The 13,518-nt window shown below is 43.1% G+C and overlaps 1 protein-coding gene across 4 annotated transcripts in view; it reads left to right on the forward strand.

The window, feature by feature from the left end:
- The window catches only part of DNAJC3 (DnaJ heat shock protein family (Hsp40) member C3), a 115,504-nt gene that overhangs the window by 15,498 nt on the left and 86,488 nt on the right, over positions 1–13,518 (forward strand). The window contains exon 1 of one of the 4 annotated variants that reach the window (XM_032611150.1): positions 12,572–12,773. The exons of 1 other annotated variant lie outside the window; for it this stretch is intronic. In XM_032611150.1, coding sequence (XP_032467041.1) covers positions 12,692–12,773 — 82 coding nt within the window. In that variant the 5' untranslated portion in view covers positions 12,572–12,691. Of the gene's footprint in view, positions 1–12,571; positions 12,774–13,518 lie in introns of those variants that run through there. 2 more of the 4 variants (XM_032611151.1, XM_032611153.1) reach the window with 2 other exon arrangements.

Below are 13,518 nucleotides of genomic sequence, written 5' to 3' on the forward strand. Positions count from 1 at the left end.
TTTGCCTGAGTTGTTTTTCAGGAACTTGGAGTCAGCTGTGTCTAGTTCTAGCTCGAGCCGGTTAAGACTGGTTAGGACCACCCACCCTCCAGCAGGGCATGTGCCAGTGTCCGCTAGGTGAAATTTTTAAAAATAATTAATTAATTTATTTATTTTTGGCTGCGTTAGGTCTTTGTTGCTGTGTGCGGGCTTTCTCTAGTTGCAGTGAGTGGAGGCTACTCTTGGTGAGCAGGGGCTGCTCTTCGTTGTGGTGTGCGGGCTTCTCATTGCAGTGGCTTCTCTTGTTGGGGAGCACGGGCTCTAGGCGCTCAGGCTTCAATAGTTGTGGCACGTGGGCTCAGTAGTTGTGGCTTGGGGGCTCTAGAGCACAGGCTCAGTAGTTGTGGCGCATGGGCTTAGTTGCTCTGCGGCATGTGGGATCTTCCCGGACCAGGGCTCGAACCCGTGTCCCCTGCATTGGCAGGCGGATTCTTAACTACTGCAACACCAGGGCAGTCCCTGCTAGGTGAACTTTTGACATCAGAGGGCCTAAAACTCCACCCTCAGAACATGCACATGCCGCCATTTTCTGAAAATGCGTCCCAGTGAAGAAGCCTGTAGCTTAGTTACACCTGTGCAAAATGGTGATTACCTTACCTTTTTCTTATTTCCAATCACCTTTCCCTACGATCCCCGTGCCTCCGACCACTCTACTTCTTTATCCCCAAAATACCTCAGCTTTATCCCCAAAATACCTCCCCTGCCTTTGGGGAGGCAGGACTGAGACTTGTTCTCTCTCTCCTCGCTTGGCTGCCTGCGAACAAATGCATTATTTGTGGCAAACCTAGTAGTGTCAGCGTTTTGGCTTTCTGTGAGTGGGCAAACCAACCTGGTTCGTAATAAAACCACCCAGTTTGTGGTAATTTATTATGGCAGCCCTAGGCAATTAATACAATTACTTTTTACAACCACCTGTTCCACTTATGCCATTTTTATTCCATTCTTTTATTATTTTTTTGGCTACGTTTGGTCTTCATTGCTGAGCACAGGCTTTCTCTAGCTGCAGCGAGCGGGGGCTACTCTTCATTGCAGTGTGCAGGCTTCTCATTGCGGTGGCTTCTCTTTGCGGAGCACGGGCTCTAGGCCTACAGGCTTAAGTAGTTGTGACTCACAGGCTCTAGAACGCAGGCTTCAGTAATTGTGGTGCATGGGCTTAGTTGCACCGAGGCATGTGGGATCTTCCTAAACCAGGGATTGAACCCATGTCCCCTGCATTGGCAGGTGGATTCTTAATCACTGCACCACCAGGGAAGTCCTCCATTCTTTCTTGTAAGTATGGATGTGAATTCTTTATGTATATCTGTAAGCCTCCTTAGTCTATTCAATTAACTTCCTCTTAAGTGAGTTCAATTTCAGTTGATTTGTTGCCTGTCTTTTTTAGCATTAGAGTTCTTGATATGTTTTGCAGTTCCATTTGGAGTGGAAAAGTCAGTTTTTGTTTGTTTGCTTCCTTGTGTGTCCCTTTTTCTTTCTCTATGCTTACTCCTGTCCTATACTGGCAGTTCCAGACTGAAATTGCAGAGCCAGCCAGGAGCAGCTTGATTCCCCATTCATAGGTTTCTACAATTCCATGTAAACAAGCAGCTGTAACAGAGCTGCTGCTGGTGGTGTCAAGCACCCAGGAGAACGAGGAGACTGTTTCTGGATTACTTTTGGTCCCTTCGTAGATCAAAAACAGTGGCTAGCATTCCCCTGGCTTCTGCTTACACATGATTTTGTGGTGTTTCTAGTCCATGGAAATACTTATCTTTGCTTAGGCTCCAGCAAGTTTCTTTTGTTTGCTTGTTTTCTCGTTTTAGTTTCCATATAATTGCTATGAATTTGTAAACACAGGTTCAACAAGTGAACAGTTTGCATCTGATTGCCAGTTGGTCTTTCCAGAAACTAAATAGCTATCGAAAATATTTTGGCTATACTTTGGTATTGCAATTAAGCATTCATTAACTGAATGAAGGTAACCTGATTACTCACTTGGTCCTACTCCGATCTATCCCATTTATTACCACCAAAATACATGCCAAATTTGTTTGCTTCTCTCCATCTCCATCTCTTGTTACCATAGTTCAAGCTACCGTCATCTTTCACCTGGCCTACAGCAACAGCCTCCTAACTGGCTCACAGCTTATCCCTCTAAGATCTTTTTGTTCATACAGGAGCTGGCATGATTGCTCTTAAATCTAAATCTAATAATGTCAGGCCTTTGTTTAAACTCCTCCAGTGACTTCCTATTTACAATGGAATGAGATAAGAAACTCCCTTAACAGCCTAAATGGCACTATATGTTCTGGTTCCTGCCTACCTCCTGACCTCATGTCATACTACTGTCCCCTAAGTTTATTACATTTCAACATTCTATTCCTAAAACACCATAAGATTGTTTCCATTTCATAGCCTTTGCACTTGCTATTTCCTCTGTCGGGCTCCTAAAGTGACTTACTCATTTTCATAAATTAGGCCTTCTTCCTGCCTTCCCCCCTTCTTACACCTCGACATCTATCAGGGCTCTTCCTCCAAAATATATTCCAAATCCTACCACTTCCTTCCATCTTTGCCGTTACCGCCCTGGTCCATGTAACCTTGTTAGTCCTGCTCATGTAATGGATATATTAGGACTCATTGATTATCTGGGTGCCCCAACAAACTTCGGCATCCCTTTCAAGTTATATGGAGTCATGTCACTAGCTGTAGCCAATGGAGATGTAAATAACACGTCACGTCTGGATTCAAGTGCTTTCTTTCCATCCCTGGGCAAACACAAGACCTAGTGTGCTGTGGCAAGTTACAACAGCTTGGATGCGTTGCTCACTACTTGTAGAAAGCTGTACAGGACCTGCGCTGGACCTTGTGTGCTTTACCTGTTACCCAGAAAGTTTGGTATGTTGTATTTTCATTCTTCGAGTCAAAATATTTTCTAGTTTCCCGTGAGACTTCCTTTTTGACTCGTGGAGTACTTAAAATTGTGTTGTTTCCAAGTATTTGGAGATTTTCCTACTACTTTTCTGTTAATTGATTTCTAGGTTAATTGTATCGTGGATCACAGAACATACCTTATGTAATTTAAATTCTTCTAATTCTTCTATAATTTCAATTCTTTTAAATTGGTTAAGGTTTGTTTTATGACCTATCTTGGTGAATGTTTCATGTGCACTTGAAGAAAGTGTATTGGGTGAGGTGTTCTATAAATGTCAATTAAATTTAGTTGCCTGATGATCGGTTTGTGTACTGATTTTTCCTTTCTGATTTTTTTTTTTTTTTTTTGCGGTACGCGGGCCTCTCACTGCAGTGGCCTCTCCCGCCGCGGAGCACAGGCTCCGGACGCGCAGGCTCAGCGGGCATGCCTCACGGGCCCAGCCGCTCCGCGGCATATGGGATCCTTCTGGACCGGGCACGAACCCATGTCCCCCGCATCAGCAGGCGGACTCCCAACCACTGCACCACCAGGGAAGCCCTCCTTTCTGATTTTGTCTACTCATTCTATGTATTACTCAGAGTATTGACCTCTCCAACTAAAATTGTGAATGTCTCTTTCTCCTTTCAGTTCTGCTAGTTTTTGCTTATATATTTGGAAGCTCTGTTGTTAGGAGTATTTCCTGTAGAATTGTTATGTCTTCTTGGTGACTCGATCCCTTCATGACTTTTTTTTAAAAAATTGGAGTATAGTTGCTTTACAATGTTGTGTTAGTTTCTGCTGTACAGCAAAGTGAATCAGCTATATGTATACATATATCCCCTCTTTTTTGGATTTCCTTCCCATTTAGGTCACCACAGAGCGCTGAGTGGAGTTCCCTGTGCTATACAGCAGGTTCTCAGTTATCTATTTTCCTTTCATCATTTTGTAATGTCCCTTTTTATCCCTTATAATTTTTCTTTCTTTGCTTTGAATTCTACTTTGATACTAATGTAATTGGTCACTCCAGCTTTCTTTCTTTTTCTAGATGTGTTTTTCTGCAGCTGTGCTGAGATCTAAAAAAAAGCTTTAAATTGTGGTAAAAAATTTACCGTCTTAACCGTTTTTTAAGTGTGTAGTTCAGTAGTGTCAAGTATATTCACATTGTTGTGCAACAGATCTCTAGAACTTTTTCATCATGTAAAACTGAAATTCTATACCTCTTGGACAACTCCCCACTTCTTCCTCCCCCATGCCCTTGGCAACCACTATTCTACCTTCCGATTCTATAGGTTTGACTATTTTAAGTACCTACTCCAGCTTTCTTTTGATTACTGTCTGCATGATAAATGTTTTTCCATTCCTTTACTTGAAAAATATTTTTTTAAGCATCGAATGTAATTTTAAAAAATTCATTTATTTATTTTAGGCTGCGTTGGGTCTTCGTTGCTGAATGCAGACTTTTTCTAGTTGTGGCGAGCGGGGGCTACTCTTTGTTGTGGTGCGTGGGCTTCTCGTTGCGGAGCACGGGCTCTGGGCGTGTGGGCTTAAGTAGTTGTGGCTCGCGGGCTCTAGAGCGCAGGCTCAGTAGTTGTGGCGAACGGGCTTAGTTGCTCTGCGGCATGTGGGATCTTCCCAGACTAGGATTCACACCCATGTCCCCTGCATTGGCAGGTGGATTCTTAACCACTGTGCCACCAGGGAAGTCCTTAAAATTTTTTTTAAAGTGATAATTCACGTGAAATAAAATTCACCCATTGAAAGTCTGTAACTCAGTGGCTTTTGGTATATTCACAGATACGTGCAAACTTTACCACTACCTAATTTTAGAATTTCATCATCCCAAGAAGAAACCCTATACCCATTAGTATTCATACTTACTCCAAGCCCCAGGCTACCACTCATTTGTCTGCCTGTATGGAATTACCTATCCTGGGCATTTCACATACATGGAAGCATACAATTTGTGGCCTTTTGTGACCAGCTTCCTTCACTTAGCATAATCTTTTTCAAGGTTAATCCAGGTTGTAGCATGCATCAATACTTCATTCCTTTTTTATAGCCAAATAGTATTTTATGATTTTTAGTACAGTTTGCCCATTCTCTTGTTGGACACCTGGACTGTTTCCACGTTTTGACTATTATGAACATATAATAGCTAGGAATGTTTGTATACAACGTTTTGTGTGAACATGTTTTCATTTCCCTAAACTATATACCTAGGAGTGGAATTGCTGGGTCACATGGTAACTCTGTTTAACATTTTGATGTCTAACTGGCTGTCCCATTTTACATTCCCTATAGCAATATGTGAGTGTTCCCATTTTTCCATACCCTCACCAACTCTTGCTAATGCTCATCTTTATTACAGCCATCCTAGTGGGTATGAAGTTGTCATGCTGATTTGCATTTCCCTAGTGGCTAACCATGTACTTATTGGTCATTTTTATATCTTCTTTGGAAAAAATGCCTATTCAGATCCTTTGCCCATTTTTAAAATTGGGCTGCCTTTTTATTCCTGAGTTCTAAGAGTTCTTTATATATTCTGGATGAAGTCCCTTACCAAATATGATTTGCAATGAATCTCCAATTCTGTGCATTGTCTTCATTTTCTTGATGGTGCCCTTTGAAGCACAAAATTTCTAAATTTTCATGGAATTCGCTTTTTCTAATTTTCTGTGTTTGTGCTTTTGGTGTTGTATTTAAGAAGGTTTTATTCAACCCAAGATTATGAAGATTTACTCCTCTTTTCTTGTAAGAGTTTTACAGCTTTAGATTTTACATTTAGGTGTATGTAATTTGAGTTATTCTTTGTATATGGTCTAAGGAAAGGGTCCAATTTAACTCTTTTGCATGTAGATATCCAGTTGTCCCAACACCATTTGTTGGAGTGACTATATTTTTTCCATTAAACTGTCTTGGCATCCTTGTTGAAATTAATTGACCACAGTGTGAAGTTTTACCTTTGTTGTAGACCGTTTATAGTTGACTCATGTTATTTTTTTTAGTATCCATTTTGATACTCTTTTAATTACTGTGTTTATAACATTTAGATTTAATGCAATTATTTATATATTTGGATTTAGATGTAAGAATCTGGAAAATAAGGACTAAGCCCTTATGATTTATGTTATTGAAATTTCTTAAGAAATCTTTTTCAAGACTGGTTATTATGATTTCATTTAGTTAACTTAGAAATTTAGAAGGTTTAAATTTTGAAGAGTTTACCCATTGTATATAAAATATAATATTGTAGTAAAATCTCGAGAAGACAGGGACTTCCCTGGTGGTCCAGTGGTTGACTCCACACTCCCAATGCAGGGGGCCCAGGTTCAATCTGGTCAGGGAACTAGATCCCACATGCTGCAACTAAGAGCCCACATGCCACAACTGAAAAAGATCCTGTATGCTGCAACTAAGACCTGGTGCAGCCAAATAAATAAATAAATAAATAAATATTTAAAAATAAAATCTGGAGGAGACATAGAGCTCTCTCTCTTTTTTTTTTAAATGCATCATACCTGATAACCTAGCTCAGTACTTTTTGGTTGGCATTTTTAAAAAAAATTTTATTCATTTATTTATTTTTTGACTGCATTGGGTCTTTGTTGCTGTGCATGGGCTTTCTCTAGTTGTGGCAAGTGGGGACTACTCTTCATTGTGGTGCATGGGCTTCTCATTGCTGTGGCTTCTCTTGTTGCGGAGCACGGGCTCTAGGTGCGCGGGCTTCAGTAGTTGTGGCTCGTGGGCTCTAGAGCGCAGGCTCAGTAGCTGTGGCTCGTGGGCTTAGTTGCTCTGCAGCATGTGGGATCTTCACGGACCAGGGCTTGAACACGTGTCCCCTGCGTTGGCAGGTGGATTCTTAACCACTGCGCCACCAGGTAAGTCCCTGTCTCTCTTTTTTTTTTTTTTTTGTGGTACGTGGGCCTCTCACTGTTGTGGCCTCTCCCGTTGCGGAGCACAGGCTCCGGACGCGCAGGCTCAGCGGCCATGGCTCACGGGCCCAGCTGCTCCACGGCATGTGGGATCCTCCCGGACCGGGGCACGAACCCGTGTCCCCTGCGTCGGCAGGCGGACTCTCCACCACTGCGCCACCAGGGAAGCCCCTGTCTCTTTTTTTATTGAGATAGAATTTGACATATAGCATTGTATTAGTTTTAGGTGCTCAACATAATGATTTGGTATATGTGTATGTTGCAAAATGATTACCACAGTAAGTTTAGTTAACTTTCATCACCACATATATTTACAGTTTTCTTCTTTATAATGAGAACTTTTAAGATCTACTCTCTTAGCAGCTTTCAAATATACAATACAGTGTTGTTAACTATAGTCACCATGCTGTACATTACATCCCCAGCACTTATTTATCTTGTAACTGGAAGTTTGTACCTTGACCACCTTCACCTATTTCACAACCCTCCCCTTCCCACATCTCTGGCAGCCACTAGTTTGTTCTTTGGTCTTTTTTTTTTTTGGCCATACCACGTGGCTTGCAGGATCTTAGTTCCTGAACAGGGATTGAACCTGGGCCCCCAGCAGTGGAATTGAGGAGTCCTAACCACTGGACCATTAGGGAATTCCCTGTTCTTTGTATCTATGAGTTTGGTTTTTTAGATTCCATATATAAGTGAGATCGTATAGTATTTGTCTTTTTCTGTCTGATATTTCACTTAACATAACGACCTCAGGGTCCATTCATGTTGTCTCAAATGGCAGGATTTCCTTCTTTTTCATAGATGAATACTAGTTGATTGTGTGTGTATATACACACCACATTTTCTTTATCCATTCATCTGCTGATGGACACTTAGGTTGTTTCCATGTCTTGACTGTTGTAAATAATGCTGCAGTGAACATGAGGATGGACATAGAGCTGTCTTTAAATCAATATTAACTCATCCCAATTGTCCAAAGATTCACCTATTTATCAGAAATAGTACATGAACCTTTAAAAATACATTTAGGGCTTCCCTGGTGGCGCAGTGGTTGAGAGTCCGCCTGCCGATGCAGGGGACACGGGTTCGTGCCCCGGTCCGGGAAGATCCCACATGCCGCGGAGCGGCTGGGCCCGTGAGCCATGGCCGCTGAGCCTGCGCGTCTGGAGCCTGTGCTCTGCAACGGGAGAGGCCACAACAGTGAGAGGCCTGGATACGGCAAAAAAAAAAAACAAAAAAAACAATTTAAAACCTTGTATTCCAGGACCAATGTTAAAGAATCTTTAAGTTATGTTTCAAAAATTTATCTAATAATTATTTTAACACAGGCTATCATTTACATGTACATATTTTAAAAACAGAAAGTATACTTAATGAACTTTTTCTTATAGATATTTTGATTATCTGGACTAGAATATTCCTAGAGTGTGTACATAACAGATTTTAAATCAAGTAATCAACAATTTCCCAAGTGAAGGGAAAAGAGGAAAAACAGGAAAGAAAAGAGAGGAGCTGGTTTCAAACAACTAAGAAACTATTTCTGTAAAGTACTAATTCTCTTTCTTCTTCAAGGAAAAGGAAGTTCAGATGCAGAAAAACTCATTACAGTTGATTTAAAAATACTCAGGCCCTTTACAATTAAGTAAACTTTTATTTTTGAAATAATTTTAGAGTAAAGCTGCAAGGATACTACAGAGCAGTCCTAAACACTCATTTATTCTCCTATTGCCAACATCTTACATACAATCACTGTACATTTGTCAAAGCTAAGAAAGTTAATAATGGCCCATTACTATTAACTAAACTTGAGACTTTATCTGGACTTCAGTAGTTTTCCCAGTAACATCCATTTTCTATTTCTGGATGTGGTTTAAGACAGACCTGTCAGTCATCATGTCTCCTTAGTTTCCTCTGGTCTGTTAAGTTTTGAGGAGTATGATCAGGTATTTTATAGACTGTCCCTCAATTTTGGTTTATGTGATTTTTTTTCATATTTAGACTAGGTTATAGAATGGAAAGAATACAACAGAAGTGAAGTGTCCTTCTCATGACCTCATATCAGGGGGTTATATGGGATCAATATAACTTAATATTGGTAATGTTTACCTTGACCACCTGGCCAAGGTAGTGTTTGCCAGTTTCTCCACTGTAAAGTTACTCCACTCTCCCCTTTCCACACTCTAGTCTTTAAAAGTTAGTCATTAAGTCCAGCCCACATTCAAGGGAGAAGGGACTTAAGGTCTATCTCCTGAAGTGAGGGGAGTACCATGTTAAGCTGAATAGTGTTCCCGCTGAAGATATCGACATTCTGATCCCCCAACAATGTTCTCTTTTATGGCAAAAGGGATTTTGCAGATGTGACTAAATTGAGGATCCTGCAGGGAGAGAATATCCTGGATTATCCAAGTGGGCCCTAAATAATTAATTACAAAGATCCTTACAAGACAGAAGAAGGTCAAAAGCAAGAGAAAATGATGTGATGAAGGAAGCAGAGACTGATGTGGCCAGAAGCCTACTAACATAAATGGGTTGACAAGCAGACAGAAGACAGGACATGGTTTTAAAGCCAAATTTTTACATGAGAACACCAAAGTTTGATCAGATCTCCCAAATCCCTGCAATCAAGTAGTAAACTTGACTTAGAAGGGTGATTTTTTTACCATCAGCTTGTCAAGAACTATGAAAATCAGTTATATCTAGTGATGGTATGTGAGGAGATAAATAGTTGTTAGTAATACAAATTACCCTGACTTTTAGGGAAAATAATCTGACAATCATCTTAAAATTTTATTTATTTATTTATTTTTAATTTTTTGACTGCATAGCATGGCATGGGGGGGATCTTAGTTCCCTGATCGGGGATCCAACCGTGCCCCCTTCAGTGGAAGCACGGAGTCTTAACCACTGGACTGCCAGGGACGTCCTCATCTTAAATTTTTAAGTGTACACATTCTTTGACAAAGCAATCCCACTTTTAGAAATCCCTTTTATAGAAATGAAAGCACAAGTTCATAAAGATAAATGCAGAAGGATGTATACTTCAGCATTATGTTCTTTATAATGTTGCCTATTTTGTTTTTAATGTGGTGTAAAAAGATGTTATAAATATCATATTTGCTTTTGAACATTTACTTCTCTCCAGAGCTAATCCATCAGCAAATCTGATCTCCTTTCCTCCAAAAAATGTGTTCTAGATCTGTCCACTACTCTCTACCAAAATTATTTTTCCGGTCAGTAAACTTAGATCAATATATTTTTATATATTAGAAATTATATAATATTGCTGGTTTTGCATATAGTGCAATTTAAATATTCTACCATTATTTTGTCTTTTACTATCATAATGAATAGGTTCTATCAATTACAGTATGGTGTTTATGCTTAATTTTAAAAGGACTGCAGGACATCCCTGGTGGTCCAGTGGCTAAGACTCTGCGCTCCCAATGCAGGGGGCCTGGGTTTGATCCCTGGCCAGGGAAGTAGATCTCACACACATGCCACAACTAAAGATCCCGTGTGCTGCAACTAAGACCCGGTACAGCCAAATAAACAAATACATACATTCATAAAATATTTTAAAAATAAATAAATAAAAATAAAAAGGACTGCATAAATGTTGATAAATGCAAACAATATTTATAATTTTCTCTACAATCACTGGATTACTTTGGTTTTATTGGCAAGAGTGATCAGGTGAAAACTATGCCCAGATGAACATTGGAGAAAACATTCCTAAGCATTTTATACATATAAGGATAATTTTAGCACTGTACACTTATTGCTATTTAAAATGTTTCCTTCTTTGTTGTAAAATTATCTCTTTCAAGAGATACTTTGTAAATCCTAGTTTTAAGACTTTAGGATTCATGGCTATGCAATTTGATCAATGAATTTCCAAAATCACTCAACAATGAAGGCCCTTGTTATTTTTATTATCTATAGCACAAGGTCTGTCCTCTCGTTAATCATTTTTAATTTCCATCCTTAGAACTTCTTTAGCACTGCTTCTTCCTTAGGACCAGAATCACAGGCAGCATTCTGGTGATAATTCATGGTGTAGTATTATTTGTTTACAAAACGTTCTCGATTTTGATCAGCAATGTTGGCTGCCTTGGCAACGGTACCTCATCTGGATGATGTCTGCACTACTTGTAGACACTGAAATCATTGCTGTTTTTTCACTAACACCACCTTGTGATGGTCGATAAGGAAAAGGACAAATCAAAAAAAAAAAAATCCAAAGAGGAGTCTCATGATTTGCTCTTGTTAGAAGGATAAGTAACATTTGTATAAATCTTTATAATTTACAAGAATTTTTACCCACTTCATGAAACCTCAAAACAAACCTTTGAGGCCATCAGTATCATACCCACTTTACAGATGAAGATAACCTAGATAACAGCTGTGGTGGGGAACTACATTTCTTGGATCTGAATCCTCTGCTCTTCACATTATGTTACACTGCTTTCCACCACAACTACTAAGGGACTCAGTTTTTTGTTTGTTTTCCCTTTCTCCAAACCATTTCCTTTGCTTAGTTCCCTCTGGAATAAAAGCTTAGAAAGCTTTTACCCTCCTGAGTGTATTTTTAGGAAATAACGAATTCACCGTGCCATTTATCATTCATGAGTTCTAAAGTGTGCAGTAGCGCCAAGATAGCAAATGCATACTCACTGGTAAAGTAATAAGTTTGCACTTGACAGCGCTTAACACAGAAAGGCATTACTGTTTCATCCCGTGTGAAACATCACTGGTGCATAGTGTGCGTTGTGTTGAGGACGCCGGAGGAAGTGGCGGTGAACAAGTTTAATGCCAAATTGTGTAACTTGAATTTTACCTTGTTGAGTTTCCTCTGTTGAGCACAAGATACAAGATCCGTCCTAACACGTCTCTCTTTTTTTCCTCATAGTTGACGTTGGCTGCACTCTCAAGAACCCTTTGCTCTCTTAGCTGCTGTGCTTCCCTGGTTTCTTCTGCACAGAATCTTCCAGAATTGCTCTTTTTCTGGACACGCTGGTCCACTGGACAGTCGGGGAATGGGTCCCAATCTTCCATGCCATTCTCACTTACCTCCCTTAGGTCCCTAATGTACCTGGTTGTCCTGACATGCTCCCGGCTCCATCGGCTCACCCTACTTTACTGAGCCCGAGCTTCTCCTGATCGTTTCGCCACCGCTCTTCAGGGCGGTCCGTGTAGGTTCCGAGACTCTCAGAGGGAGGTAGTAGGCTCTGCCACTTGTCCTGTTCCCCGATCCACCCCCGCAGACTTCCTGGGGCCAGGTTTGGCTTCTCACTGCGGAAGCGGCGGATTCACCTTTCTCCAAACAGCACACTGGAAAACCTCGGATTGCTGACATCCTCCTCCTCGCCGACCCAGCGCGCGGGGACCGGCCCAAAAAGGCTTCCGCGGCCTGCGCATGCGGACTCGGCGGCTGCCACACAGCTGCCCGGCCGCCTCCCTCCGGCCCGCAGCTGCGGTTTGGAGCTCCTGACAGCTCCACCGCAGGCGGACGCAGTCTTGTCTCGTGCTTCCACGTTATCCTATCAGAGAAGGGGCGGGGGCAGCAGCCCCCACAGCCTATCAGCGCGAACCACGACCCCGGCGAGCCCAGTAGGAAAGTGGCCAGGAAGAAGGTGATTGGGCGGCGGCGGCGTTCGGGGCGTAGCCCCGCCCGGGCCCCGCCTACCGCTGCCTTCTTCCGCGGGGCGCCAGCCGCCTTAGGCCTGAGCAGGAGCGGACGGCGGGCGGGCGCGGCTTCAGCGTGAGCGCCGGCGGGGGCTGGTGGGCCCCGCACCTTTGCTCTTCCTCGGCGCCCGCGCCTTCGGACATGGTGGCCCCCGGCTCTGTGACCAGCCGGCTGGGCTCGGTGTTCCCCTTCCTGCTGGTTCTGGTGGACCTACAGTACGAAGGTGAGTCGTGTCCTGCGCCGGCCGGAGGAGCGGGCTCCCGGGCCAGGCCTCGCAGCGCTTCCCCGCCTCCGTCCCGGCACGAGTCTCGGGGCGGCCCGGGCGGTGGGGCGAGAGCCGGGGACTCCGCGGCCTGGCTTGGGCCTAAGCCCGCCCCTGGGCGGGGGCCGGCTCCCGGTTCCGGGTTTGTCTGGGGAAGAGGTGCGGGACCGGCGGGCCGCGGGGCCGGGACAGCGGGTTTGGAGTGAGGAGTGGGGCCAGTGGGGTCGGGGGAAGCGGGGCACCGGGCAGCGGCTTCTGGGGCGTCCTGGGACGCGGAGACCCGGGCAGCCGTCGGCTCCCGGCCTCGCTCGGGACCCTCGCTTGGCGCCTGGGGACTCTAGGGCAGTGGTGCTGGGAGGAGGCGGTAAAGGTGGCCCAAGGGGTTCCGGGGGGTTGGCGGTGGGGAGGATGTCTTGCTGAGTAAGGTGAGGGAGACAGTGTTGAATATTAAAAGTGAGTAACCGTCACCCTGCTCTGCTGTCTTGTGTCTAGAAGTTGTTAGGTTGCAGTCGTTAAGTAGCCGGTGCAGGCATTCAAGCTCCCGGCGGGCAGGGCACTAAGTTTGTGGCTTTGCAGTTCCCAGCCTGTTGTTGGTTCAGCTTTCCTATTACGAGTTCTCTGGAAAAATGTCCCCGTAAGAAGATACGAATGCTTCAGCTTCCCTACGGTCCTACAGTTGGGAATGTTGGCTACTCTAACACAACAG

This window comes from Phocoena sinus, chromosome 18, assembly GCF_008692025.1.
Source record: "Phocoena sinus isolate mPhoSin1 chromosome 18, mPhoSin1.pri, whole genome shotgun sequence".
In the NCBI taxonomy this organism is placed as follows: Eukaryota; Metazoa; Chordata; class Mammalia; order Artiodactyla; family Phocoenidae; genus Phocoena; species Phocoena sinus.